The sequence below is a fragment of the Bombus bifarius genome, unplaced genomic scaffold (genome assembly GCF_011952205.1).
Source record: "Bombus bifarius isolate JDL3187 unplaced genomic scaffold, Bbif_JDL3187 scf7180000007966, whole genome shotgun sequence".
In the NCBI taxonomy this organism is placed as follows: Eukaryota; Metazoa; Arthropoda; class Insecta; order Hymenoptera; family Apidae; genus Bombus; species Bombus bifarius.
In genome coordinates this window covers 6,658,244-6,682,490 of record NW_022884352.1, presented here as the reverse complement: position 1 = coordinate 6,682,490, position 24,247 = coordinate 6,658,244, and the positions used below count along the sequence as shown (strand labels likewise).

At 34.9% G+C, this 24,247-nt stretch overlaps 3 protein-coding genes across 11 annotated transcripts; 1 reads left to right on the top strand and 2 right to left on the bottom strand.

Moving 5' to 3' along the window:
• Window positions 1–4,962: 4,962 nt before the first annotated feature.
• LOC117217215 (poly(A) RNA polymerase, mitochondrial) lies at window positions 4,963–8,959 on the top strand. Of its 2 annotated transcripts, XM_033464644.1 has the most exons (7): window positions 4,963–5,168; window positions 5,560–5,741; window positions 5,851–6,078; window positions 6,163–6,381; window positions 6,752–6,960; window positions 7,054–7,274; window positions 7,346–8,959. In XM_033464644.1, exons 1-7 carry the CDS (start codon window positions 5,042–5,044, stop codon window positions 7,828–7,830), a joined length of 1,671 nt encoding a protein of 556 aa, XP_033320535.1. In that variant the 5' UTR covers window positions 4,963–5,041; the 3' UTR covers window positions 7,831–8,959. The 2 variants fall into 2 exon arrangements, with proteins under 2 accessions (XP_033320535.1, XP_033320544.1); XM_033464653.1 differs by lacking the exon at window positions 4,963–5,168 and having other exon boundaries at window positions 5,654–5,741; window positions 5,836–6,078.
• Window positions 8,960–9,318: 359 nt separating this feature from the next.
• LOC117217177 (RING finger protein 207-like) lies at window positions 9,319–16,660 on the bottom strand. 8 transcript variants are annotated; one of them, XM_033464592.1, is made up of 11 exons: window positions 16,299–16,660; window positions 16,148–16,205; window positions 15,384–15,405; window positions 15,081–15,317; window positions 14,669–14,911; window positions 13,862–14,010; window positions 13,002–13,780; window positions 12,274–12,618; window positions 11,912–12,194; window positions 11,451–11,840; window positions 9,319–10,750 (listed from the first exon to the last, which is right to left on the bottom strand). In XM_033464592.1, exons 5-11 carry the CDS (start codon window positions 14,884–14,886, stop codon window positions 10,173–10,175), a joined length of 2,742 nt encoding a protein of 913 aa, XP_033320483.1. In that variant the 5' UTR covers window positions 14,887–14,911; window positions 15,081–15,317; window positions 15,384–15,405; window positions 16,148–16,205; window positions 16,299–16,660; the 3' UTR covers window positions 9,319–10,172. The 8 variants fall into 8 exon arrangements, with proteins under 8 accessions (XP_033320483.1, XP_033320467.1, XP_033320491.1 ...); XM_033464576.1 differs by having other exon boundaries at window positions 16,148–16,660; XM_033464600.1 differs by lacking the exon at window positions 15,384–15,405.
• Window positions 16,661–19,150: 2,490 nt separating this feature from the next.
• On the bottom strand, window positions 19,151–24,217 carry LOC117205173. Its single transcript, XM_033443327.1, has 5 exons — window positions 24,161–24,217; window positions 23,649–23,882; window positions 21,621–21,862; window positions 21,012–21,395; window positions 19,151–20,319 (listed from the first exon to the last, which is right to left on the bottom strand). Exons 3-5 carry the CDS (start codon window positions 21,858–21,860, stop codon window positions 19,564–19,566), a joined length of 1,380 nt encoding a protein of 459 aa, XP_033299218.1. The 5' UTR covers window positions 21,861–21,862; window positions 23,649–23,882; window positions 24,161–24,217; the 3' UTR covers window positions 19,151–19,563.
• Window positions 24,218–24,247: the final 30 nt, after the last annotated feature.

The window sequence follows — 24,247 nt, the reverse complement described above, 5'->3', positions numbered from 1 at the left end:
ATATATAGAAAAATATTCGTGATGGATAAAAATTAGTTTGTAATACCTGCACATCCTAGTTGTGAATAGGAGACTGCATTACATACGTCTGTCGAATAGTTTTAGATACGATACTTCGAGTATTGGGTCAAAAGGATTAACAGAAATATGAAGATCTCAGGCCATATATACTTAAACCAATGACGATTAGATCGTCAACGTTAAGAGTTACGAATCTCTCACGATCGACCCACATACACGTCGATTGATGTTTCAAGGAAACATTGAAACGGATGAAGCATCTAAGATGATCGTTTATGGTCTCACGACCGCGCCGATTGCCACAACGAAAGAAGTTAGAAGCCGTTCGAACGATCGGGAAGTGAGTCAGTGGCTGATCAATCGCGACACATGCCGTAAGAAGAACCTATCCTTTCTCGAATCGAATCGAATTCGACGAAGGAGATAGGAATGTCGATCTAAGGCCACTTTGAGATTTTCTAATAAATCAGGGACATCTGGATATATAGTACTAGTAAGTCAGGAGCATGTGAACTTGTGGACACTTGCTTACTCTTTTAACAGAATGCAATATTGTTTCAGAATGCAATTTCAGAATGCAGAATTGCAGAATATTGTTTCAGAATTAACAGAATGCAAAATTATAAATAGCAGGAGCAAAAATGATTTATCCTTATAGCACAATAAAATGTATTTCGACAGTTTTATTATTTAAGGAGTTCGTTATCCTCAGGTCGTTCCAGAGATCCTTCCAAATTAATCCAAAGGTTATCGTGACTCTAACAATAATATTTAATATTAATTAGTTGCATACTTAACTTTAACATACCATCGATAAGATTTCAGATGATCAATTTATATTTCGTAGAAGTTATATCCGAAGAAGATAAATAATTTAGTTCTTTCATATAATAATAAAAATATTCGTTATCGATGAATGGTTGATAAATTTAATTGTATTATTGCGTATGTGTGTACTAAAAATTTGTTGTATGGACATTAGTTTCTTATTTCGCCGTTATTCCATATATCTTAACAATATTCACTCGTTACTGTAAATCGATCAAGTTCCGTGACCGATGGAAAGTATCCAGAAAAATTGGAAATGGATTATCGCGTGGAAAGAAAGTTTAATCTACTTCTACCGAAGAGGAGGTGCTCTCGACCATTTGGTCACAGTCGATTAATATCGTAATTACCAACACTGGTTCTCCATGACTTTTTTGTTCTCGAGGGTAGCCCACGGCGAGCAAACTTCACTAATACGTGGATACCGATCTATCCGAGCAAAAAACGCGTTCATCGCGTTCGATTCGCTTTCCATCGTGATCCACCCACCTCTCGGATGTGTAATGGATACGAGAAGGCAAGAAGAAGACGGCTACTTTCTTGTCTCTGTGCTCGGCACTCTTTCTATTCGTCACACGATGAATCCTCCGCGTCAGTGATCGCGGGTGAAAAAACTGCGGAACGATCGAGTTAAACGGGTCCCTGTACGTGCCGCGATAAAAAAGAAAAGTTGGTTTGAATCGTAACTCGACGAAGAAGCGAATCTATTCGGCAACGTGGATCTCGTTACCAACCTGACGAATCGCGCCGATTTCGCGAGAAAACTTTCACGATTTTTAGGTTAAAGTTTTCTGCCCCTTGGGACGCGTCGCGTTGTGCACTTTCGAATAACTTTCGTGAGAGATAGAAGAAATTGTACAAGTGCAACGGGTACGAAAACGATCGAAACGAAGTCGTAAAGATCCGTTGGAATTTTCAATGTTGCGTGCAAACGAAGAGCTACACGGGACGCCTTACGTTCTGTCATCGAACAACTGAAAGTAACATCTTAGCCGCAAGGAGAATTCTTGCTGTTGCGTCTTATGAGTCGATCCACGATACCAGCTACCTATGTACTTACTTTCCTCGACACGCAAATTGCGTAATTATCGTTTGCTCTTGCCACTAATGCCCCGAGATGAGATTTCGAATCGGATTCACAAGTTATTTCAGTCTATGAGATTCATGTGGTGGTTCGATGAAACCCTTAATTTTAATAAAAAGCATACGATGAAAAATGATCTTAGAATTGATCCGTTGCGTGACCATCGAAATTTAGCGGGCAAATGGAAGAGGAAGAAAAAAGGATTCCAGCAGATGAACCAATGCTTAGAGAAATTCGTATAACTGTGCTCCGCAATCTCTTATTCCAGATGAAAAGAGAATTGACCGAACTTTCATTAAGGAAGAGGGTATAAATTACCAGTTGGAATTTCTCTCGTTTAGGATGTTGGCGATCGTATCGTATGGACGGGCGTTAATGCCAGCGTGCTGTTTTCGGCGAAAACGTAGAAAAAGTGTGAATAATAACGGAGAAGAGCGGAGAAACGAATCGCTCTAGCAACACCCAATTTATTTAGTCTTGTCCAGAAGAGCGTAATGACTGGCCGCGTATTTTGAAGACAATTAACCTATTTCTTCTCCGATCTCTTTCTGCTAGGTGGCTAAAAACACGTACCATGAAATGCTTGTCGTAATTGAATCGCCACTCGTCGCTCAGAAATCGTAACGAGAAAGTCTGTCTCGTAAATGGCGAAAACTGCCTACGAACAAATATAAAACGATTTATCTATTTGGGAATCGTCGATGTGCAGCGTTCGTGACATAACAAAGTTCTTGGAATTAATTGAGATTCGCGGATGCAAACGATAGGTATTTTTCGTGTGAATTTCTTCCATGAACACTTATCAATATTTCCATGATGACAAACGTTTACTTTCGTCGAAAGAAGGATCTATGGTAATTTAACTGAAGAAACGACAAGAACTACAGAGGAAGAACACGATAAGCTACCTATTCCTATTTTTCCTATTTCTTTATTTTCCTATATTTCTACAGGAAAGTAGTTTCAAAATTTGGCACTAAACGTATGTTCTTTGATAAAAATTTGCAAAATATTGCTCGTCACGATATTACAACATTGAAGATATTAAAATATCATTTGTCTTAAATAATTACACCTTTGGCTCTCTCAAAATTTGGCCGATCTATCAACTATTTTTAAAAAGCTTGAGACTCTTATCTTTGAAAGACTTACATCTTTAGATTTGGAAGGTTATCTGCATTTTCGATCATATTATCTTAAGAGTTTTCTGTTTAATCATAAAATGACATTGGAATCAGAAAATCAATAAAACTATACTTGTCGTGTTTTTCTTGGTCATATCCTTCGTGTGATCGTCATATTATTTCTACGGATATATGATTCTTATTAACCGCGTAGATATTAGATAGAGATGCGAAAATATCGAAACTGGTTACAGTTTCTGCGAATGGCCTTGCTTCTCATTACACTCGTGCCAAGAGAAGCTGTTTATTGAGTTAAGAGGAGTTCAATAGGATTCGAGAGGCCAATGAAAGAATCATTGCACGTTGGTGCAGTATTTCACATAAAAACAAGAAAAAGTACAGACAGACTCAGCTAGAAACGCAAGCGGGGTGAAAGTGATTTTTTTTTTTAGAAATCTTGGCAATCGATCTCGCCAATGGCAAACTGTCAAGCCGATTGTCTGTAAGGCGGTTTATCTTGGCGTGAGAAAAGCAACTGAATGAGCAAGTCAGGGAATCGCAATTGCATAATTGATCACAACTGATTGCTTGAGTTTATCTCCTTGAATTTAAGTTCTTTTAAACTTGCTGCCTTCTCTATTAGTGTTATGTACTTATTCTGAAACCTTAGCGAGGAAATTATTCACTTAATATCAAACATTTTTGGAATCAATATTTAATTTTACATAAGATTCATTAATCTTTTCTTTGTAAGATTTGCATAAATTTTTAGAACGTGTATTTGAAGCATCTGTAGATTTACTGAAAGTTTGGAGTTCAAAAGTAGCACCATAGTATGTATCCTAAAAAAATGTTAGTATGGTACTTATACTCAAAAGCTTTATAAAGTAGACAGATTTATGGTTATCTTTTTTTATATACAGTTTGAATAAAAAACAAAGCTACATATTACATATAACCCTGTTCAATAAATTTTTGATGACATTCCCAAGTCTGTTGCGAATTCCTTTTATTCGATATCAGATCGTAATCTTTATGTCAGATTTGGCTCATGCTAAAGAAACAGTATATCTAGTATGCATGATTGTATGACGTAATTGAAAAAAATTAGTCGTAATAATATAACAAAATAGTCAAGTTGAATTAACAGCACTAATATTTTTGCATACGTTCAAGAACAGTTTTAGAACAATCAATTATAATAAATCATTAATAATAATCAAAATTAAAATTGTACATGATATGTATATTGTATGTGTATACATAATTTCATATGAGATCTCCAGTTTGCCAGTCTATCTTCCTTATCCTCGCATATCTATACTTTCTCATCCTTACCTACATTCGATTATCATTATACGTTCGAATTCAAAATTCAAAGATGCGCACAAATGAAATAAACCTGGCTTACGAACGTTTTTTGAAAATGTATTTAGAAACATAAAATGGATCACTTTGTGTAGCTATCTCCTTCTTATGGTGTGATCTGGACAGTCTATATTGTTTTCTCATTTACTATGCACATGATAAGTTACCGGCTGCATACATAACATAGTCATTGACAGATTGACGTGTGGTTTGCATGGTGTGGGACGTTGCGTGTGGTTTGAAAAAGCTAAATCCATCGAATATATTGATGATATTCATTTTTAATTGACTTATAATAGGCATTTCTTACAGCCTCACATATGCACGTGTGCACGGGGCTTGTTAAATTCTTGTTTATATACATATATGTATATATGCATGGATATATTGGGTTCCTCGTTTTCGATGATGAGTTAAATATTAATTCCTATGTTCACCGTAGCAAATCGCAGAAGACATAAGAAACACTGATTTTTCTCCAAATTGAATTATTTTCAGTATTTCAGAAACTGAGACACGAAGTCCCATTTAATATCACATCTATCCTGTTCTTGTTAGTCAATGGAATAATCACCACGTGTTTGGCAACGATTTTGCGCTAATATAGAGCCTAAAAATGGCGCTAGTTCATCGTATTAATAGTAATTTTGGTTTTGTATTAAATACATTATATTGTAAATGTACGACAAATATAAAGAGATTTGTAACGGAACACAATGTTATGAGATATTCCAATCAAGTTGGTATGCTTTCAGAAAGATAATTTTATAAAAAATTGTATTTCTAGTGTCATAACCTTACTCGCAAGATCATAACTTTCAATGATCGTATTATTTTCTCTCCTGTTTTTTTTCTTAAATATGCCTTCAACTCTATATCAATTGGTTCTTTTCCTTCATTATAATTTAGTTATTGTTTTATTCGTTTCTTATTTCATTTATTAAAGATTATCTTACTAATTGAAGCCTTAACATTCATTTGTATAATATAATATAATTGATAAATATCTAATATTTAATAAACTAATCTCCTTTAGTTAAATAACATAACAAGTGTTATCAGCATTGTTATATGTATATTGTTCAGTAAATATCAGTATTTAAAGCAGTATGAAGTGAGAAATATATTTTGTAGGTGCAGATAAACATACAAATTATGAACCATTTGATCAAATGCTTAAATTCAGGCAGAATGAAGCAAAAAAATGTATTTTAGTAAAGCTATCTGATATGAAACATATTAGTGAGTTTGAACACTTTTGTAAATATTATGTAACTGTTGTAAACATTTTTCCTTATTATACAGCGAATAATAACGTAAGTGTAGACATTTGAAATTTTTATTTCATAGATCTTTATTTAAACATTATAATATACAATTTAATGAACTTTATATATAATTTCAATGTAGTATAATTATTTATAGAATTTTGTATTAATGGAATTACAATCAACTGAAGATGTGCGACTCCTCAGAGATATAGCTGTCTTTAAAACAGATGTAGAATGTGCTCAAAGTGTGACACCATTATTTTCATTTAAACCACGGAATAAAATCTATCTAGATAAACCAAAAGAAAATATTAGTATATATTCCAACTTTAAAGCTCCAACGCCAAATAAAATTGACAAATTACTGGAACAAGTAGATTCTGTAATGTATTAACATATTAAACTATAAATTTAATTTTATGATTATAAACTACATATAATAATAGAAAATGTTTTAATGTTTTAGGCGTCAGATCAAATGATAGCCCTATACAATTGTTTAAAAATTACAGATCTAGACATAAGACTGAGATTTTATACTGCTAATGAGATTTCATATTACTTATCTAGGTTATTTCCCAATATATGTGTGGTACCATTTGGATCCTCTGTTAATGGATTTGGTCAAAAAGGATGTGATCTTGATTTACTATGTAAAACTATTGTGAGTAGTAATACAAAAATTGTAAGTATGAAGAAGTATTTTGACGTATATACAGGGTAGTTGGTAACTGGTGGTACAAGCGGAAAGGGGGTGATTCTACGCAAAAAAAGAAGTTGAAAATATAGAATAAAAATTTTTTTTTAATTTTTCCATCGAGACAATGATCTACAGTGAAATCCGTTATAACGTACCGTACGCGTACCGAGCGAAAATTCACAGTCGATTTTCTCGAAAACTAAGCCTCAAACGAAAAATTTTTATTCTATATTTTCGACTTCTTTTTTCGCGTAGAATCACCCCCTTTCCGCTTGTACCACCAGTTACCAACCACCCTGTATAATTATGTTACCAGTTTTGTATACCTTTGATAAAAAAATTGCTTTGTTTTCAGAACTGGAGGAAGTTCTTGTTTATGACACAAAGTGTCCCTCTTGCAGAAAGAAATGAACAAAAAGAATTCTTAGAAGCAGTAGGTACAGTAATGAAAATATGTATTCCTGGAATCAATGATATAAGAAAGATTCTTGAAGCTCGGGTTCCTATAATTAAATTTTATAACTCATATACAAATATGAAATGTGATCTTAGTAGCACAAACCTGTATGTAATAAATATTTATTATATAAAAATATATATATATATATTTTTCATCTTTTTGGGGTATTACAATAGTTTTTGAAATTATTTGTACAGGATTGCATTACACATGTCCGAGTTGTTATATACATATGGACAATTGGATTGGCGCATTAAGCCACTTGTTTGCACCATTCGTAAGTGGGCAAGAGTTATGAATTTGACAAAGGAACAGCCAGGTCACTGGATAACAAATTTTTCCCTTACTTTGTTAATTATATTTTATTTACAAACGAAAGATATATTACCATCTGTGAACACCATAAAGTGCTTTGTAGGTAAGTATGAACATTAAAAAAATTCTTTATATTCATTTATTGTATTGTACTTTTTATTTCTCTGTTTACAGAACTCAGTAAGAGTGACAGCAAAGCAGCAGATCCTAATTTTAATTGGATTGAAAGTTGGAAAAAATCCATAAAGCGTACCAATGATGAAGATTTGCACAATCTTTTATTTAATTTTTTTGAATATTATAGTATTTTCGATTTTAAAACGCAAGCAATTTGTATAAGAGATGGAAGATACAAATCGAAAAATGATTTCTCGCCTCTTTATATTCATAATCCATTTAATTCAACATTAAATGTCAGTAAAAACGTTACCTCATGTGAACTAACACGTTTGGTAGATTGCTTTCAAAAAGCATTTAATACAATGTTAAATTCAGCTGAAAAAGACGTTATTTTGAAACTAATTAATGTAGAAGAAACAAAAAAAACTAATTGTGGATTTAACAATCAAAAAACACAAATAGGACTAGAGGAAAAGCTTTTGCCACCTGTAACCAATATTAATAGTTTGAAAAAAATACAAGGGAATATAATAAAATAATAATAAATATGACATTTCATTTCAAATTAATTTATTTGTAACTGATTTTTCTAAACTTCACCTGTCCTGTAAATATATTTTTGATATTAAAAATTTTGAGATTAGGAGATGGATAATGCAAGAATCATCATCATGTATTTATTCTTAAATTTAAGTAGATGTATGAAAAATAGAATAAGTATTTGATAGAGAAACTTTGATAATTAAAAAAGAAATGAAAAATGTAAATTTACTTTTATATACTATCATAGCTAATAAATTGTGCGTTATATACTTTATTAAGATAAAAATGACATAATTCAGATTACAATCTAAATACTAATGTTATAATACCATATGTATAAAACAGATAGATTTTATCGAATATAACGAGTATAACGTCTTCATTTTGATATCTTTTATTATACCCCATATCTTTTTCTTAAATCTTATTAAAATTTAGAAATATAAAGCAAACTGTGTTGGAAAAACGTGTTGCATCAGTTCTACAAAAAATAATTGTATAAATAGCTTGTTATAGTAATATAAACTGTACATACAAAATTGTAGGACTTGAACTCTAGTAGGAAAAAAAAATAAAAGAATACGTAAAATCATGTTAGTAAATTGTCTGCATCGAATAATGGAAATATCTATCGATAATTAAACGATTTTTATACTTCATAACTTGTATATTTCTCTATATTATCAGCAATTCGATATTTTTCATACATAATTAATCGTGTACACTTACTATAATAACTCATGATCTGTACGAAGACCGTGATATCTTCTTAATTTTTTAACGATTGTATTTAACTTTCACGAGGAACCTTCGTTTTTCGTGGAAGCTGAGTATTGTGTATTTCTAATGAAACAATCACTTCAATATTTGACACGTGTATGTAATTGTAAAAACATTTATCGCAATTATACTCCTATATAATTGAAGTACAATTGCAGACGATGGATCCTCGTGTGTTTGGCAAATTACAAGTACAGTTGTAATTAGGCTGTCTTTTCTTATCAGAACAAAATGCAATCACTTCGATTTTCCATGTACAATCGATGATTCGTTCGTCGTTCAATTATAGGGATTGAGTGTACATTGTATTTGTTATATATAAAATTTGAATTTGTTATATATAAATTCTAATTCTTCCTTTTTTTTCACGATTCAATTTCAATTGTTCACTTTACAAAATCCATTCTTCTTAATCCAATTCTAATTTCAAATTAAAGAAAACACATGATTTGAGCAGTATGGGAAATTATTTCCTTCATTTCCACTCTCCTTCTTCTTCTTCTTCTCCTCTTTCTTGCTTATTTCCTTCTTATACTTTTTCATAGTAGGAGTAGGAGTAGTGGTAGTAGTGGTGGTAGTAGTAATAGTAGTAATAGTAGTAGCAGTAGTAGTAGTAGTAGCAGTAGTAGTAGTAGTAGTAGTAAGTAGTAGTAGTAATTAAATCATAATACCCACATATAGTTTATCGACGTATTCCTATAATCCTATTTTGAGCCTCTGAATGTTTATGCACCATGTAAGGATTGCATCAACAGTAAGAGTATCATTTATTAATTTCTTTTTTCTCTTTTATATACGTATATGTAATATGTATACTTTTTTTACGTATTATTTGACTATTGGCAGCAATATTATGACCTTCGGCGTTTCAAAGTGCAATCAAAACGCTGTTCGATAAAAAATTGAAGACTGCTCTACGTTGAAGGCTGGTTGACCCTGAAACAACTCTGACTAGACATACATGGGAGTAGAAATTACTCGATCAATTATATAAGATGATTATATAAACGTTGAAAACACTTCTTGGTCCAGACCGAGAAATAAAACATTCGAAAAATTTACAATGTCTCGTAAAAGTAAAAACATGCACTTGTCGAAGGTGCTTTAATCAATAGCAGTTTATAGCGATAAACGATTCCTAATTCGTAAGATCATCTTCGTCTGTGGTATTATATACATCACACGAAATGCCCTTTATGTTTATTATAATACCTCTAATAAAACGCTCAAAATACTTGGAAAAAAATCCTCGTAGTACCATTTTGCGTAACAATGTATTATTTTTTTTCTACCAATAACAATATGTTATCGGTCGAAAAAGTACAGTCCTTCTATAATACTTTCCCCGATGTATGCTAGGCATTATTTTGGAGGGTATCGATTCCTTCCCGGATAGCCAAACGCAGCCTAACTACTCAGAACAGCCTAGTAAATACTTTTATTTCGATATAATTTTCTTTCTACTTAACATCTACTTGCGCGCTTTGGCCATCCGGGCCGGATACCTCTTGAAAGAAAGCTTCTTTGAAACCTTCACCGTGGCTTCCTTTGAATCATTTTAATTTGTCTTGCTCTTTCGATGATGACGATGATGATGCACGTGACGATGATGCAGGTGTGACCTTGTCTCCTGCACGGCCGCCACCAGTGTTCTCACGGTTTCCTCGTGCCCCTCGAAACTGTCCGTTTTCTTCAGCTGGCTAAGAGATGAGGCTCCCCCCTCGCTGGCCGTTACACTGCGTTTGCTTTTTGGCCGAGGAAATGTTTCCCAGGAACGCTGCTTCTGCACCAGAGACGACGACTTCGGTGTAGGCCCGATCAAAAGAACCATTGTTTTCCTGGGATCCTGCGCGGATTGACCTACCGTCCCATCGACAATACTCGATCGCCTGCTTCCCGAGCCGGTGGTACTTAAGCTGTCACAGCTCGCACGTCGACGTCTCCTCACCTCCGTCGAGGCCTTCTCATCCGCGTAGAACACATCCTCCGAGTCACTAGCTGGATACACTTTGGTTCCCTTGCCTGCAGGAATCGATTGCTCGTCGGGAACCGCGTGTACCTGAGCCTGAACTCGCTTCTTCACCTCTCCCGTGCTGGACGCCTCCGAAATTCGTTGATATTCTCCTTCTTCCCCTGCTAGAAGTATGTGAATGATTTAAATGAATGAACTAGGATGATAAAATCAAATATGTCGCTTCATGCACCCTTCTTTGAGAAATTAGTTATATTAATGTTTCGGAGAACCGATGTTGTAAAATTAAAAGAAACAATGTAGCTAAGATATATGGTTTTTAAATGATGTTTGATGTAAAATGTTTGTTCTATTATGTAGAAGAATTTGAAGAATTTGGCATGAGAGATAGGTAATTGAATGATGAATTGAATTGAACCGTGCATTTACACAGACATTGGTTTAATTAAAATTTTCATGATGTGCACCGAATGAAAAGAATACTCGAACTGTATAACTTGGAAGAAAGATGGAAATATCGTCCATCATCCATTAATACCCATTACATTGTTTTAAGTGGAACAGTATGTAATAACCGCATCACTTGTCAGTACGTTTGCTCCGAAGCGAGCCACTCTGTGCATCAACTTATACCTTAATTAATTAGCCGGCATAACTTTGAATGAAAGCGATACTTTGCCGCACTCGTTCCTGAATTGGGCGCGATAGTACAATAATTCTCGTGTACATTCATCAGGATTTTATTTACATCGATCATAAATGCTATCTACATAATCCTCTGAACTATCGTCAAATTTATAGCATCAAATTCTTTCTAGCAACATTATTTACTCGTGCATACAATCCTCACAGATCTATTCTTACCAGTCGTATGCGACTGTGGTTGCTGGGAATCCGTGCACCTTTCTGGTTGATCGAGTCCCTCGGCAGAATTATCTCCACTGCCACCCTTCAGAGATCGATACAAAGATCGTACTTTGCTGGCAGACCAGTGACCAGGCGGTGTTTTAGGCTTCGTATTGTCGGGAGACTTCCTCGGTCGTCGGCTCTGACTGCGATCACGACTTTCCTCTCTTCCCGGCGATTTCTTACGATCTTCTTTACTTCTAGCTTTTTCGATCAATTGGTTAAGCATTCCTCTTTTCGAGTCCGTTGATTTGGCCGTTCCATAGACAATAATGTTTCCACTCGAATCCAAGATAGCTTCGACATCAGCGGAAGGAGTACGGCAACGTGTTGGTACCTCCTTCGTTTCTAAATGAAAAATTCACGTGGATCACGTGATAATTTTGAAATTGGAGTATATTGAAATTAAGAGTAAATACCTTTCATGTAAAGCGCGTTATCTGCACTAGTTGCAGTAGTACGCGAATGTCGATGATCCTTGGTCGGGGCTTGGGTTTGCGGTTGCGGTGGTTCCTGCATTTGTAAACGTGCCAAGTGATCCAGTAACGCCTGCAAATGCTGATTACTGGCTGCATCAGAGGCTATCATGCTTACTTCACCAGCACTAACTCCGGTTGCGAAAGATTTTATATACGGTTCTAATTGTTGAGCAAGATTCTGCAATTGTTTTACCTGACTTCTTAACGATAGGATATCGTTCATCTGAATGAACAAAGGAATTCATTAATCAACGTATCTGCAAGACGTTCAAGCTTTGCCAATAATAAAATCTAAATAATACCTGAGAATGGAATATTTCTTTTTCTATGTGAATTCTACATAACTGTTCATCCCAAAGTGTATCGAACACGTTTCTAAGACGTTCTAGTTCCATCTGATAATGCTCTAATTGTTGCTCTAGTACCCGACAATCCCTCGCCACCTGTTCGTAACGTATGCCCAACGGAGGTGTGTTAGCTCTTCTCAGAACTGCCACATCACGATGTAATTCTTCTAAACGTTCCTTCACAGTGAGCAATTGCTGATTCAATTCCTTCAGCTGACTATCAAATGTTCGACAGTGGCTGGAAAACGGTCCACCGTCGGTCCCGCTCTTGGTTGGAATCCTGTGAGCAGACTTGCTGCTCTGCTTGGAAAAGAAATATCTCACGTAAACTCTGAGCCATTTCTTCCCAGAACGTCAGACATGTATATAGATATATACGGGTCTGAATAAACTGTCTGATACTGACTACCACATCATCGGCTAAGAAACTAACAAGAAACGAAACGTTTTCACGTCTGCCGAGAACAGTCAATTTGCTACAAGAATGACTGTATTCTAATCTGGCTACTAACTACCACCATACGATTAAGTACAAGCCACATCATATATCGAGTAAAATCCTGTAAACAAAAATACTTACACAGAAGTGTGCGCGAGAAATGCAATGAAAAAGAAACTTGTAATATGAACGTAAAGATGGAATTCGTAATCGAGAGGTGGCCAGGCTAAATGTATCTAAGTACCTGAATCACTGGCGGATCCTGTTGAGCCGTCGTGTGAGTTTGGTCATATAATGATTCCTTCTGGGATTGACCGATGTACGGTTGCAGTGCGCGAGCAAATTCATTCTTATAATTAGTCTTCAGATGTGCAGTCAATAGAGGCGGCCTCGATGGATATCCTAATTGTGCGACTCGACTTAGTCGTTCCAACATCGGATGGGCTAGCTCGAGAAATTGATATTTCGTCGCGCCGCTAGTAAAGGCAGTGCATAGCATTAAATGCATCTGCAGCACAGGAAGTGCACTACCTAATGAAAGCAATTGGCTTCGAACCATCCTTTCCTTCGTTTCAAACTGTCGCTGCAATTCTGTCAGAGTACTTCCGTGCGTCTTCGTTATGGCTTCCTGCATTCCCTGACAGAAAGAATTCAATGTCCTTTTTTCGGAATCCAAACTATGTCGTAGTTCATCCAATTGTGATTTTAAAGCCAACACTCCGTCTCGCACGCCAGCTTGCAGCTCACAAATGGAATTAACAGCTCGTTCCATCTTCTTCGAAGCCTGTTGCCAAGCACTTTCAATATCAACGCAGTGAAGCCTCGCATCCGCAGGGGTGTCGCGAAAACAAGTAGCGCAGAGCATGCACTTGGCACTTTGACTATACATTATGTATTGTTCTCCGTGGGTCGGGCAACGACGTTGTGTATCCTTGGTGCATTTGCTCATATGTAACACCTCGTGTGTAGAGAACATCTTCGCACGATGGGTATTCTCCCTGCAGTGTGTACACAAAGCTTGTCCTATATTCAAAAATAGTTTTAAGTTTCAAGGATAAGATAGTAGGATGATTGGGGTTACATTTATTATTGTTTGCTACTTACCACATGTTGTACAAAAAAACATAGTAGACTTGTCCCGTTTATCACAGTTGGCACAAGGTGGATTCTCAGAGTTTGCCAACTCAACTAGCTGACGTATCAGCTGATCAGGCGGTGGTTGTTGTGCTCCATCTTTCAACTGTGTCTGTTGCCTATGAGCAGTAATGTATTGTAAATTTGTGGTAACAGGCAATAGAAAGTGTAAAGAATAATATGAAAAATACTTCAACTCTTGCAAAAGAATATTATCACAAACTATGTAGAAAAATTCTCAGAGAAGTCATATATGAAGAGAAAAGGATTTCAAAGAACCATTACAACAGAATAAACAATTACAATAAGATGAATCTATAGAATTCCATTCTGAACGATAAATCAGAAACACGTACACTTTACAATAAAGAAATATGTCTAAACAAGTACTTGCAAAACAAACATAATTTACAACTTATACAAACAATAAAAATAACTTTAGCTATATGGGTTTTATTTCATATATATCTCAATGAAGTTAAGCAAAACTTATCGCACCCATACATTCTATGCCACAAACATCAAAACAATTAGGAAATTTCATTCTTTAAACCCAAGATCATTGAAACAAAAGTGTACGAAGCAAAAGATCATCGTGGAGAAGGAACTGACAAAGACATAACAAATTTTGTCACTATGTTAAGACACAAAATTTACACAGAGACAGTAGAACTAATAGGAAATGTAATAACATGCACATAGTAGCCGAACCTAACCCAGACCTGGGATCGTCACCCACCCTAAGGACGCCATGCAATAACAGTCGTTGTTATCTACCCGCAGATGGGACAGGAGACTTTTCCCTCAAGATGAGGGCCACGGATGCAGCGGGCACAAAAGGTGTGAAAGCAGGACAGCAGACAAGGCTCGTTGTAATAGTCATGACAGACACCGCAGATGAGAGGATTCCTAGGCCCGCCACCGGTCACACCTGTCGTACCGTCATTCTCGCCGACGTCGATGCCGTCGACCGTCGTCCCCGCCGAGTTCGCCATCGTCGGCCAAACCAACGGTGGCCACCTGGAAACCAGAATCCAGAACGTGCTTCACCGACCACCACCTCAGCACCCTCCTTCATTTTTTTCTTTCTTTACGGTTACTTCACTATCAAAATTAAATCACTATTTAATAAAATCAAATGAAATACAACGTGCAACTACTTGAAATAATAAAAAGAAGGAATGTTTACCCTAAGACCGTTGGCCCGCCCGCCGCAGAAAAACCTGATAGGTAGTTTATCGGCTCGTCATTCTGACGTAGTATGGTGGGCGCAAACCCCCAGTTTGCGCCTGACGATCGACTCTGACGTCACTGAAATGGCACCAATCTCACCCCCTCCACTAAGGATGATACGTACACGTAGAAAAGAGGACGGGCTGCTGCTGCTGCTGCTGCACGCGCTGCTACGTGGTAAGGGTGCACCGGCCTGCACACAAGGTAACTATGACGTAAGTGTGCAGGAGTAGTGATGCACATACGTGCATGCACTCACAATGGATATTTGACCCTTTCTCCTACAAATTTTCAAATAATTTTATTGTTTCTATAAGATATATATTTGAAAATTTGAAAAAATTGTCTACGTATAGTTCAAAATCTTATTTACACATTGGAAACACTTGAAAACTTTCTTTGCACGTAATACATACTAAAATAGATATGTATATAAGAACAGAGAATTTTAACTCTCTGAATAATAATTCATAATAATCGCTCGAAATTTACAACCTGTAAATAATAAATAATTACAAGTTTCGTTATCATCTGCAAAATTCTAACATTTTCAAACACGCGGTAATCGCGAGACACGATAAATGATGTAAAATACTGTAAAAGTTGTAAATAGCAAAACTTGTAATAAACGGCATTTTTCGCGTGTCCCAGAACTTCAGAGTAATATCATCTGCCCATGAGCAAAGATGAATACCATATTCATCTTCACTTATAAGTAACAGCTAGGGTTGCATATGGCAATAAAATAGTGCTGCGTTAACTGGCCGGGATTTTGCTTTGTTAACTGGCCATCGCTATCCCCATTAGTTCCTTAAACTGATTCCATGCCTTTGGTTTTAGACATATATGTAAAATAAACAAATATGTAAAAAATATGTGTGGGTATTCGTATCTCATTTGTCTTCTATCAAGAAAAACGATACTTGAGATTTTCTGTAACTAGTTAAATGAAATCTTAACCCATGACCAGAGTCAAATACTGTATACATTTGTAGGCTAGATCTATATGGGCGAAAGCAGCACCTCGACGTTCTCACCCCTCAGCACCGCCATCATTCGTTTTCTACACTTCTGCAGGGACCTACATACACATTGATATATGAGCCCTTCAGAAACCACATTGATCAACTGTATAAGTGGAAAGGCACAGAAAAGTAACGATTAGTCTACTAACACAACTAATGAAGTGTAATCTAAGTAGAGATTTGTTTCATTCGCTAAGTATTACAACGAGTATGATATTTTGAATATTGTATACATATATTTTTATATATTATATATATTTTGTGCATTTTTATAGTTTTAAATTTTCTTTAAGTGGATCAAAATTCGCAGTCTACCGATGATATTACAGATACTACCTTCTAAGTTCACCTTAGAATTTATTTACATTTATTTTTTGAGAATTAAACATTGATTACTTATGTAGTGGAAATAGGAAATCAACAAAATACAGAGTTGATCAATCTGACTTCTGAAAGATTCATATACAGTAATAATAAGAGAATCATTCGATCCTCATTATGTATATCACGATAGATTGCGATTATTCAAATACAGTTTGACGAACGATGTCCGATAATGATTATGCATTTGAGAAAAATATATTTTTAGTGATATCACGATATCTTTTTTCATCGTTATGGTAATCTCGTTTTCATAAAATTATTGTGAGATTTATGAAATACTATCGTAACATAGCGGTGAAAAGGCGAACTAATTTCTCTATCTGTCCTTGTCCACACTAGTGCCACAGACGAGGTACAAAATAGACGTGACATTCAATGCATTTTCGTTTTGGAGGTCATTCTACCCTTATAATATTTTCGAATCGCATGCGACGTTATCGATTTAGTATAGTAGCGGTTCTTATGACATTACAAATAGGGTGTATAGGACAAGACATTTTACGCGTGAAGTAAAATAACAATATGTACTCTATTGTACTCCAACTGTATTATGATACAACTGATCGGAAAGGTAATTTCGTGTAAAAGCTATTGACGAATTAACGCAAACCGCTCGTCTGCACCGGTCCAAAAATTGGGCGCGCAAACGCGTCGGCAAACGCGCGTTCTTTACACCGGATATTAACAATATTTTGTAAACAACTTACAAATTATATTTTATACAGATTATAATTTACGATTCGATTGTGAATGGTTAATTGGATTGAGCATGACTAATCGTTTCTTTGACTAATCGTTTCACCGATTCTGTTATCCTAGATCCTATTAGGCTCGAATGTCACTTGTTCATTTTAAAACAAGTACCTGTCTGGAGGTTACACTGCCTATAAATGCATACACTTAGGCACCAAACCTTCCACTTCGGCCGTAAAATATTGGAAAATCACAAGAATCATTGGAAAATTCAAGAAACGACAGGATCCTATGAGTTCTTTCAATCCGTGAACACTGCATTCAAGCATGACATAGTTTTAAGTAAAATAAATGTAAATTTTATATTATATTATTTCTATTACATTGCCTACGTGTATATAATATTTTGTCACATACATAATATATGCGTCATTATAAATCATATAAACAATACATCTACAATATTATATACATTTAAAAGTATTATACCATTTAATATAGCATAGCTTATGGGTAATATGTTACATTATATTATAAAACTAAATTTGATGTAAATTACTGTATATTCTCACAATTTCATTGAAGAAATCAATATCACAAAGAGGATCCTCCTGTTTTATCATTCGCCCTTAACTGTCGTCACTCTAAGCCCTCATCCTCGCTATCTTCACAAATTAGAAAAAGGGAACGTACAAAAATTTCGAAATATATTTTTGTTTACATATTAAATGTAAATGAACATTCAAAGTGGGAATAAACAAGTAAATGTTTATAACTAACACAAAATATTTAGAAATAGGAAAAATTTTCAGAAACATTCACAAAAATCTATATAAATTAAGCAAACAGCCTCCGTCTTCCATCTTAATCATAGTCGTATCGTCTATATTTGTCATGTGACACATCAGCCCCTCTGCATCTATTATCAATCCTACCCTCTGTCTTTATCGAATACTATGACGGTGTCTCTCTATCGCCACTCCTATCGTTTGTTCTTGTCGCACGCTATCCCCTTCCTGTCTGCGTTCGTCATGTACAGCCAACTGTTAGGTAGTGAAGGAACTGAAACTTGGAGCATTTATGGATAGATGGCAAAATGTGGTATGTCCGAACACAAAAATAGAGCTACATGATCTGTGTGTTGGATAAACCACGTGATACCATCTATCCAAAAACGACCTAAGTTATAATTCCTTCGATATGTAATAAATGGCGGGACGTGGCATATCTGTAGACAGAACTTAACCTACTTGATCTGAAACATGGGTTGGACAAGCCATGGGGTGTCATCTACCTTTCAGTTCCTTCGCTATATAATACATGGCAGCACATGCCTTGATCGCAGATAAGGAGGGTAATAGTGTACGACAAAGCAAACAATAGGAGTGCCGATAGAAACAGATTGCCGATTGGTTATGCTAATATAATTGATAATTAGTCTTAACTTTTTTGCAATATTTGGATATTTATATAATATTAACAAAGGTCTACAAAGAAAAAAGAAATAAAAAATGCTAAGATATGTACTACTTACAACGTATATCGCATCGAGAAGGAAATCATTAAGAAGAGTAATAATGTACAGTAATAACATAAAATATAATATAGTGTTTCTTATTTTTATTATGTAACTAATATGCTATGACATATATCGTATTCGAAAATATTAAGATTTGCCTTGAAAAGCTGATATGCAGTAGTAAAGTAATAAATCGATCTATTCTTAAATCTAGTTTCAATTAATTAAGGAAATTTGTTTAATTTAGTTCATTTTTCAGGCCCATTTTCTCTGTATTATTAATAATTGAAATAAATCACAATATTTATCAGATTAATTAAACTATAAATTTATGCAATATTTATATAGGCAACTAGCAATTTATTATTAGATAAAATAGGTTCTATCGAACAAAACGAAATTAAACTACAAAGCGACAAATGCTTTATCCATTCTTGCCTTGCTATTTTATATTCTGGTTAATAATACATCTCGTTACGAAATTGAGATTTAAATTAACTTCCAGAATCGTAGAGAAAGAAACGAAGGACCAATAAGGATCAAGGACAGTTACGATAATTTGTCATTTGCAATTGATCCTAAATGCATGTATTAACCATAAAAAGCGAACGTTCCAACTTGATTTATTTAAAAACAAAGAGTTTTTTAATAAAATATTTATCATTTCACTTTTCTAGACATCAGTATTAAAGACTAGAAATTAACGTTATTACAACGACGATACTGATTTTTTCCTCGTATTCCTACAATACCTATACAAATTTCCTAAAAATTGAATTTACAACAAATTGGTACTAATCGATCAAAGAAAGAACGTGTTATCCGTAACTGATAGTATATCCCATGGAAATCATAAGTGTCTCTTTAATAGCAGGATGTAGCTGTTTCTCTATGTATCTGGTCAAAGCCTGGCTGGCACCGCGTAAAAACACATCTTCCATTTCTCTGGCGACGTGTTCTTTCGACTGCCAATTTCTACTGTCGTTTTCTAAGTCAATTGGGAAAATATTATCCAACGTTTCATCGATATACAAATGTCTGGTTTCTTTCGGCGCGTCGTTCTCACTTATGTGATAGCTATCTTCTCTTTTAACGTTCGCCTTTGATTCGTTGTTGTCGTCTAAATTTTTCGGAAGAATCTTCGTTATATTGTTGAAGTTGCTTTGCCTCGTTTGATGTTGTTCGGTGCAATTGCCAGTTTCGTTGGTTTTTGACCGTTTACTGGTCAATGCTGTTGCAAAATCTTCAGGAGTAATTGTCTCCGTAGATCGTAATATCTTTATGGGATGACTGCTGGCTTCCTGACCACTTTCGAAAGATCCTGGAAAGCGGCGAACGCTCGAGGAACTTACGACAACGTCAGATTCGACCAGGGCTCGCTTTTCTCTTGGCGGAGATTTAGTCAGCCAAATGTTTTTTCTCCATATTCCTAATTTCGTAAGAGGTGCGCTTACGATACGAGACTGGCGAGTTTCGTTTGGTATAACGATATCTACTTCTTTTGAAACACCCACCAATTGACGTGGCTCCGCTGCTTCGTAATCATCGTGCAATGTTAGGGGCAGAAGTCCATACTGCAGAAGATTAAATGTTTTATTCTTGATACAGCAGAAATTAAAAGTCAATTAGAGGATAACTTATCAATACCTGAGCACTTACAATGGCTATAAAAAGTATTTACATGTCATTGTATTTATTATAGCATTTATATGCTAAAGGGTTAATTAATAGGCACAGAGTATATTAGATTCTGTATTATTTGGTAGTACTTTCGTATAAATACAGGACTTGGATATTACGAAGATGAAATGTAGAACTTGATAAAAACGCTCCAGTGGAAAATAAAGGAATGTACCCATAATTTTTGTAGCCACTGTATCATAGAAAACTTTTATGGATATATTGTATGTATATTTTTAATATATTATAAAATTTCATTCTCTCATTATATCTGTGAAACGAGGCACCACTTTTATGATTATATTGGTAAAGTTTGTTGCTAATGAAATTTCAAACTTTTTCCTATAACATAAATAATATATTCAGAAAAGATTTCTATAAGTGTTCGCGTGTCTTTTTGAGCTACTATAGACTACAGATATTTACGCAAAGTCATAGTTTTACGAAAAAGATTAAAGAAATGGAACCTAAGCAACAATATGTTGTTTCGTGTTATATGTAATCTCTATATTTTTGCACCTTTAAGTTTCCCATAAATACATCAATATCCGCAGTCTACTTATTAGAAGCGAAATAAACGAATTACCTCGTCTCGAGGTGGATAAAATGGAGGCCACTTGTCTTGTCTTTTAATTTGCTTGTCTAAACGCGTAGGGCGACAACCGTAAGCGTAGATAGAAGCAAATCTGGGCTCTAAGAAGCTGGACTCCGTTCGTATGCGCATCTGTCCTCTACCACGAGCGATTGGACTTGTTAAAAAGTCAACACCTGCTCGTCTCAATCTTAGAGTCATCGTACAAGATTCAGCCGGTATAGGTGGCTGATGATCCCGCGGCATTAACGAAACTATCCCAGAGACGGATAAATCATTAAACATCACCCGAGTCTGCAGAGAATTGTTGCCAGGCTCGTAAATACATTTTTCGACCCTGGCCCATGGATTTCCGGTGTTTCTAGCACCTTGTGGCAACTAAACAGCAGAGAACTATGTTAAAAAGGAATTAACGTTTAGAATTCTTTTTTAACAATCAAGTTTAAATATAAGTTTCCCGCTTAAAGCTTTTGACAAATCTCAACGGACAACTATTCTGTGTGTATAATTTATTAAAGAAAAAATTCGATCTTCCATCCGAGACTTGTTTTAAACTCCTATCTTTGATGTAAATTTGAGTGCAATTCACGTAATAAATATTACTTTAACAGCAATCCGGGAGACTGACATCTCAAGTGGTACAGAACGGAGTTCTTGTTGATAAAACATTCCCGCTTCCTCCTCTTCAAGTCCTTTCCTTCTGCTCGAGTCTTTGTGAAGTGCATCTAGGGCACGTTCCAATCTTCCACCGCAGGCTTCCCAATTGCCGATGTTCGAACGAGCAGAACTGATCGATGAATATGCCAGTAGCAAGATCACTGATACCTTAAATGCTGACACCATCTCTGTAAACAATAGAAGAAGTGAAGTAGCATGGTTATAAAATAATTTTGAACATTTATGCAATTACACATAATCACATAAATGTCACTGCATACGTTTCAATTTCAACATGATAAGGCTGCAGCCGTAAATCGCGATAAGAAGAAAAAGATCTGCAGATTGCCACAACATAAAATACTCAAGGGAAAAATTGATAAGAATCTAGCATTTAAACGAGGAGAAAAGTAGCCAGGTCATTGTCCTTTCTATGTTTCTGTGATAAAGACAACTGAAATGACACTTTCAAGGCTCATAAAAAGGCAAGAAGGCGCATCTACGTGTGGTGGCATCATTAAAATATCTCAGTAGGTATATCCTGTAGAAACTCAGTGAATTCGAGCCGCTGAAACAGAGCATGAATGCGTCTTCCTTCCGTCTATTTCAGCGACAATCGAGTGAAACCAGGAAGCACAATTTGGACGCGAACTGCCTCTATTGTATTCACCGATTATTATTAATTCTTCCGAGTAACTATCGAATTAGTCGCACTGATATTCCAAAACGCTAGAATATATTCTAATCTTTTCCTTAATATCTAGTTAAAGAGAAGTACCATAAAATAAAAAAAAAAATCTACGAAATTTTGTAAAATGTTATCAATTCGTGAAAATACAAGTTTCACAAAACTTGCAACTGAAAAATCTTACACAAATTTAATACTATCAAACGCTTCTGTGTAATGTCCAATTTTTAAAATTACTACAAAATAAAGCAATATTTGCGATATTTCTAATCCATAAAAATGCAATGTTCACTTTTGCCAAGTTCCAATTGAGAAATCTTATACAAAATCAATGCTATTTAGCGTTTCGTACAAAACACGTTGGCTTCAGTCTTGCAAGTTGTTAAATGGTGGACGATGTTATAACACGAAAAACAATACGATTTCCCAGCACAGATGCAACACGAGTTTCTCAATTTCCTAATTGACCGATACTGAAACGCTGTAGTGTACGTAGGCGTAGTGTTTCATTCGGGTACACGCAACCTTTTTACGGGATCTCAAGTACGAAATCTTATTGTTTAGACGGAACGTATGAATCTTGGTTGGCAAGGTGAATAAGGCCAGCACCACTATTTTTGTATGCTAATGCGCGATTCGATGTTGATTTCATCTGCTGGTGCTTTCGCGCTCCGTTAACCGGCACTCTAATGTCGATTTTGCAATTTTTTTGCCAAGGAGTATTCATATCTTCGTAGTATCATCTTTTCTACCTTAGTTCCTGTGCCATAAGCCGTATATTTCTTTGACAAAACTTTGAAGAATCCACTTTAGAGAATATTATTAATGTAAATTCTAATTATCTATATGAATGATCAGTTCCAGAAAAAGAGAGAGAAAGATTCAGTACAAAAAAAAATAGAACAAACTTGGACAATTATTTTCATTCAGATTTGTTCTCAGATAAATTCCTTATATCAGATAAAATTGTTAAAGTATACAACGACAAATGTAATTTTTATTATCTGTAATTAATATATAATATTATATATAATATTATTGTATTAATTAACAATAATTATTAATTGTTTCTGTAAAAATTATATACCGATAAATATCAAATGACATCGAGTAAGAGTAAAGTAAAGTGTAAGGGAAAGTGCAAAGATTTTCTCTCTAATATAAAGCAAAAAAAGAAAGAAAGTATATACTTTGATTATTACCAGCAAAAAGTAGCAGCTAAAATAGTGCATGTCAAAGTAGTGAAAAGTATGAATTAAAATTTATACATATACGTATGTACTTACTGAAAACTCGATATTAAATGACGAAAAATTTCGTACAAATTTTCTGATTATTCCTTCAGGAGATGGGAGTACTCAGCTTGCACCTTTGGTGTAAGGCAGATCGAATAACAATGAAAGTGGCTAGATACGCGAGGCAACTCCTACTCTTAAGTCTTTCTTTCTTTCTTCTTCCGCTGGTGCGTGGAATACACTCGAAAGCAACGAGCTTGATCGCAGCATCGCGTGAGATTTATTCTGTAAATTAACGATTTCATAATTCACAAATGAATCGGTAATTATGGCATGGTAATCTTTAAATAAATAAGCATTTACACGCTTTAATATAATGTAAACAAATTCATATGTTAATAATAATAATAATAATAATAATAATAATAAATAAAAATATTAACATATACATATAATTAAATTGAAATGTTACTTAAATTCTTTAAAAATTGAACTTGCAATTTTTTAAATCTACGATTTGATATTGTCTAATATCGTATTCTGATTATAGATATCAAATTTACATTAATACAAGAGTATAAAAATAATTTCGGATTGTATTTCATGTTTCACACTTCAAGTGATTATAGTGAAATTAATCGGGCGAATTA

Excerpts from the sequence above, each read along its gene's own strand:
- LOC117217215 (XM_033464644.1), top strand. The coding sequence starts at position 5,042 with ATGGCGCTAGTTCATCGTATTAATAGTAATTTTGGTTTTGTATTAAAT. Across the intron at positions 6,961-7,053 it reads GATCTTAGTAGCACAAACCT|GATTGCATTACACATGTCCG; the intron begins GTATGTAATAAA and ends TTATTTGTACAG. Across the intron at positions 7,275-7,345 it reads CACCATAAAGTGCTTTGTAG|AACTCAGTAAGAGTGACAGC; the intron begins GTAAGTATGAAC and ends CTCTGTTTACAG.
- LOC117217177 (XM_033464576.1), bottom strand. The coding sequence starts at position 14,886 with ATGGCGAACTCGGCGGGGACGACGGTCGACGGCATCGACGTCGGCGAG. Across the intron at positions 11,841-11,911 it reads TAACGCGCTTTACATGAAAG|AAACGAAGGAGGTACCAACA; the intron begins GTATTTACTCTT and ends TTTTTCATTTAG. Across the intron at positions 10,751-11,450 it reads ACCACAGTCGCATACGACTG|CAGGGGAAGAAGGAGAATAT; the intron begins GTAAGAATAGAT and ends ACATACTTCTAG.
- LOC117205173 (XM_033443327.1), bottom strand. The coding sequence starts at position 21,860 with ATGGTGTCAGCATTTAAGGTATCAGTGATCTTGCTACTGGCATATTCA. Across the intron at positions 21,396-21,620 it reads TCTCCCGGATTGCTGTTAAA|TTGCCACAAGGTGCTAGAAA; the intron begins GTAATATTTATT and ends TCTGCTGTTTAG. Across the intron at positions 20,320-21,011 it reads TTTATCCACCTCGAGACGAG|TATGGACTTCTGCCCCTAAC; the intron begins GTAATTCGTTTA and ends AATCTTCTGCAG.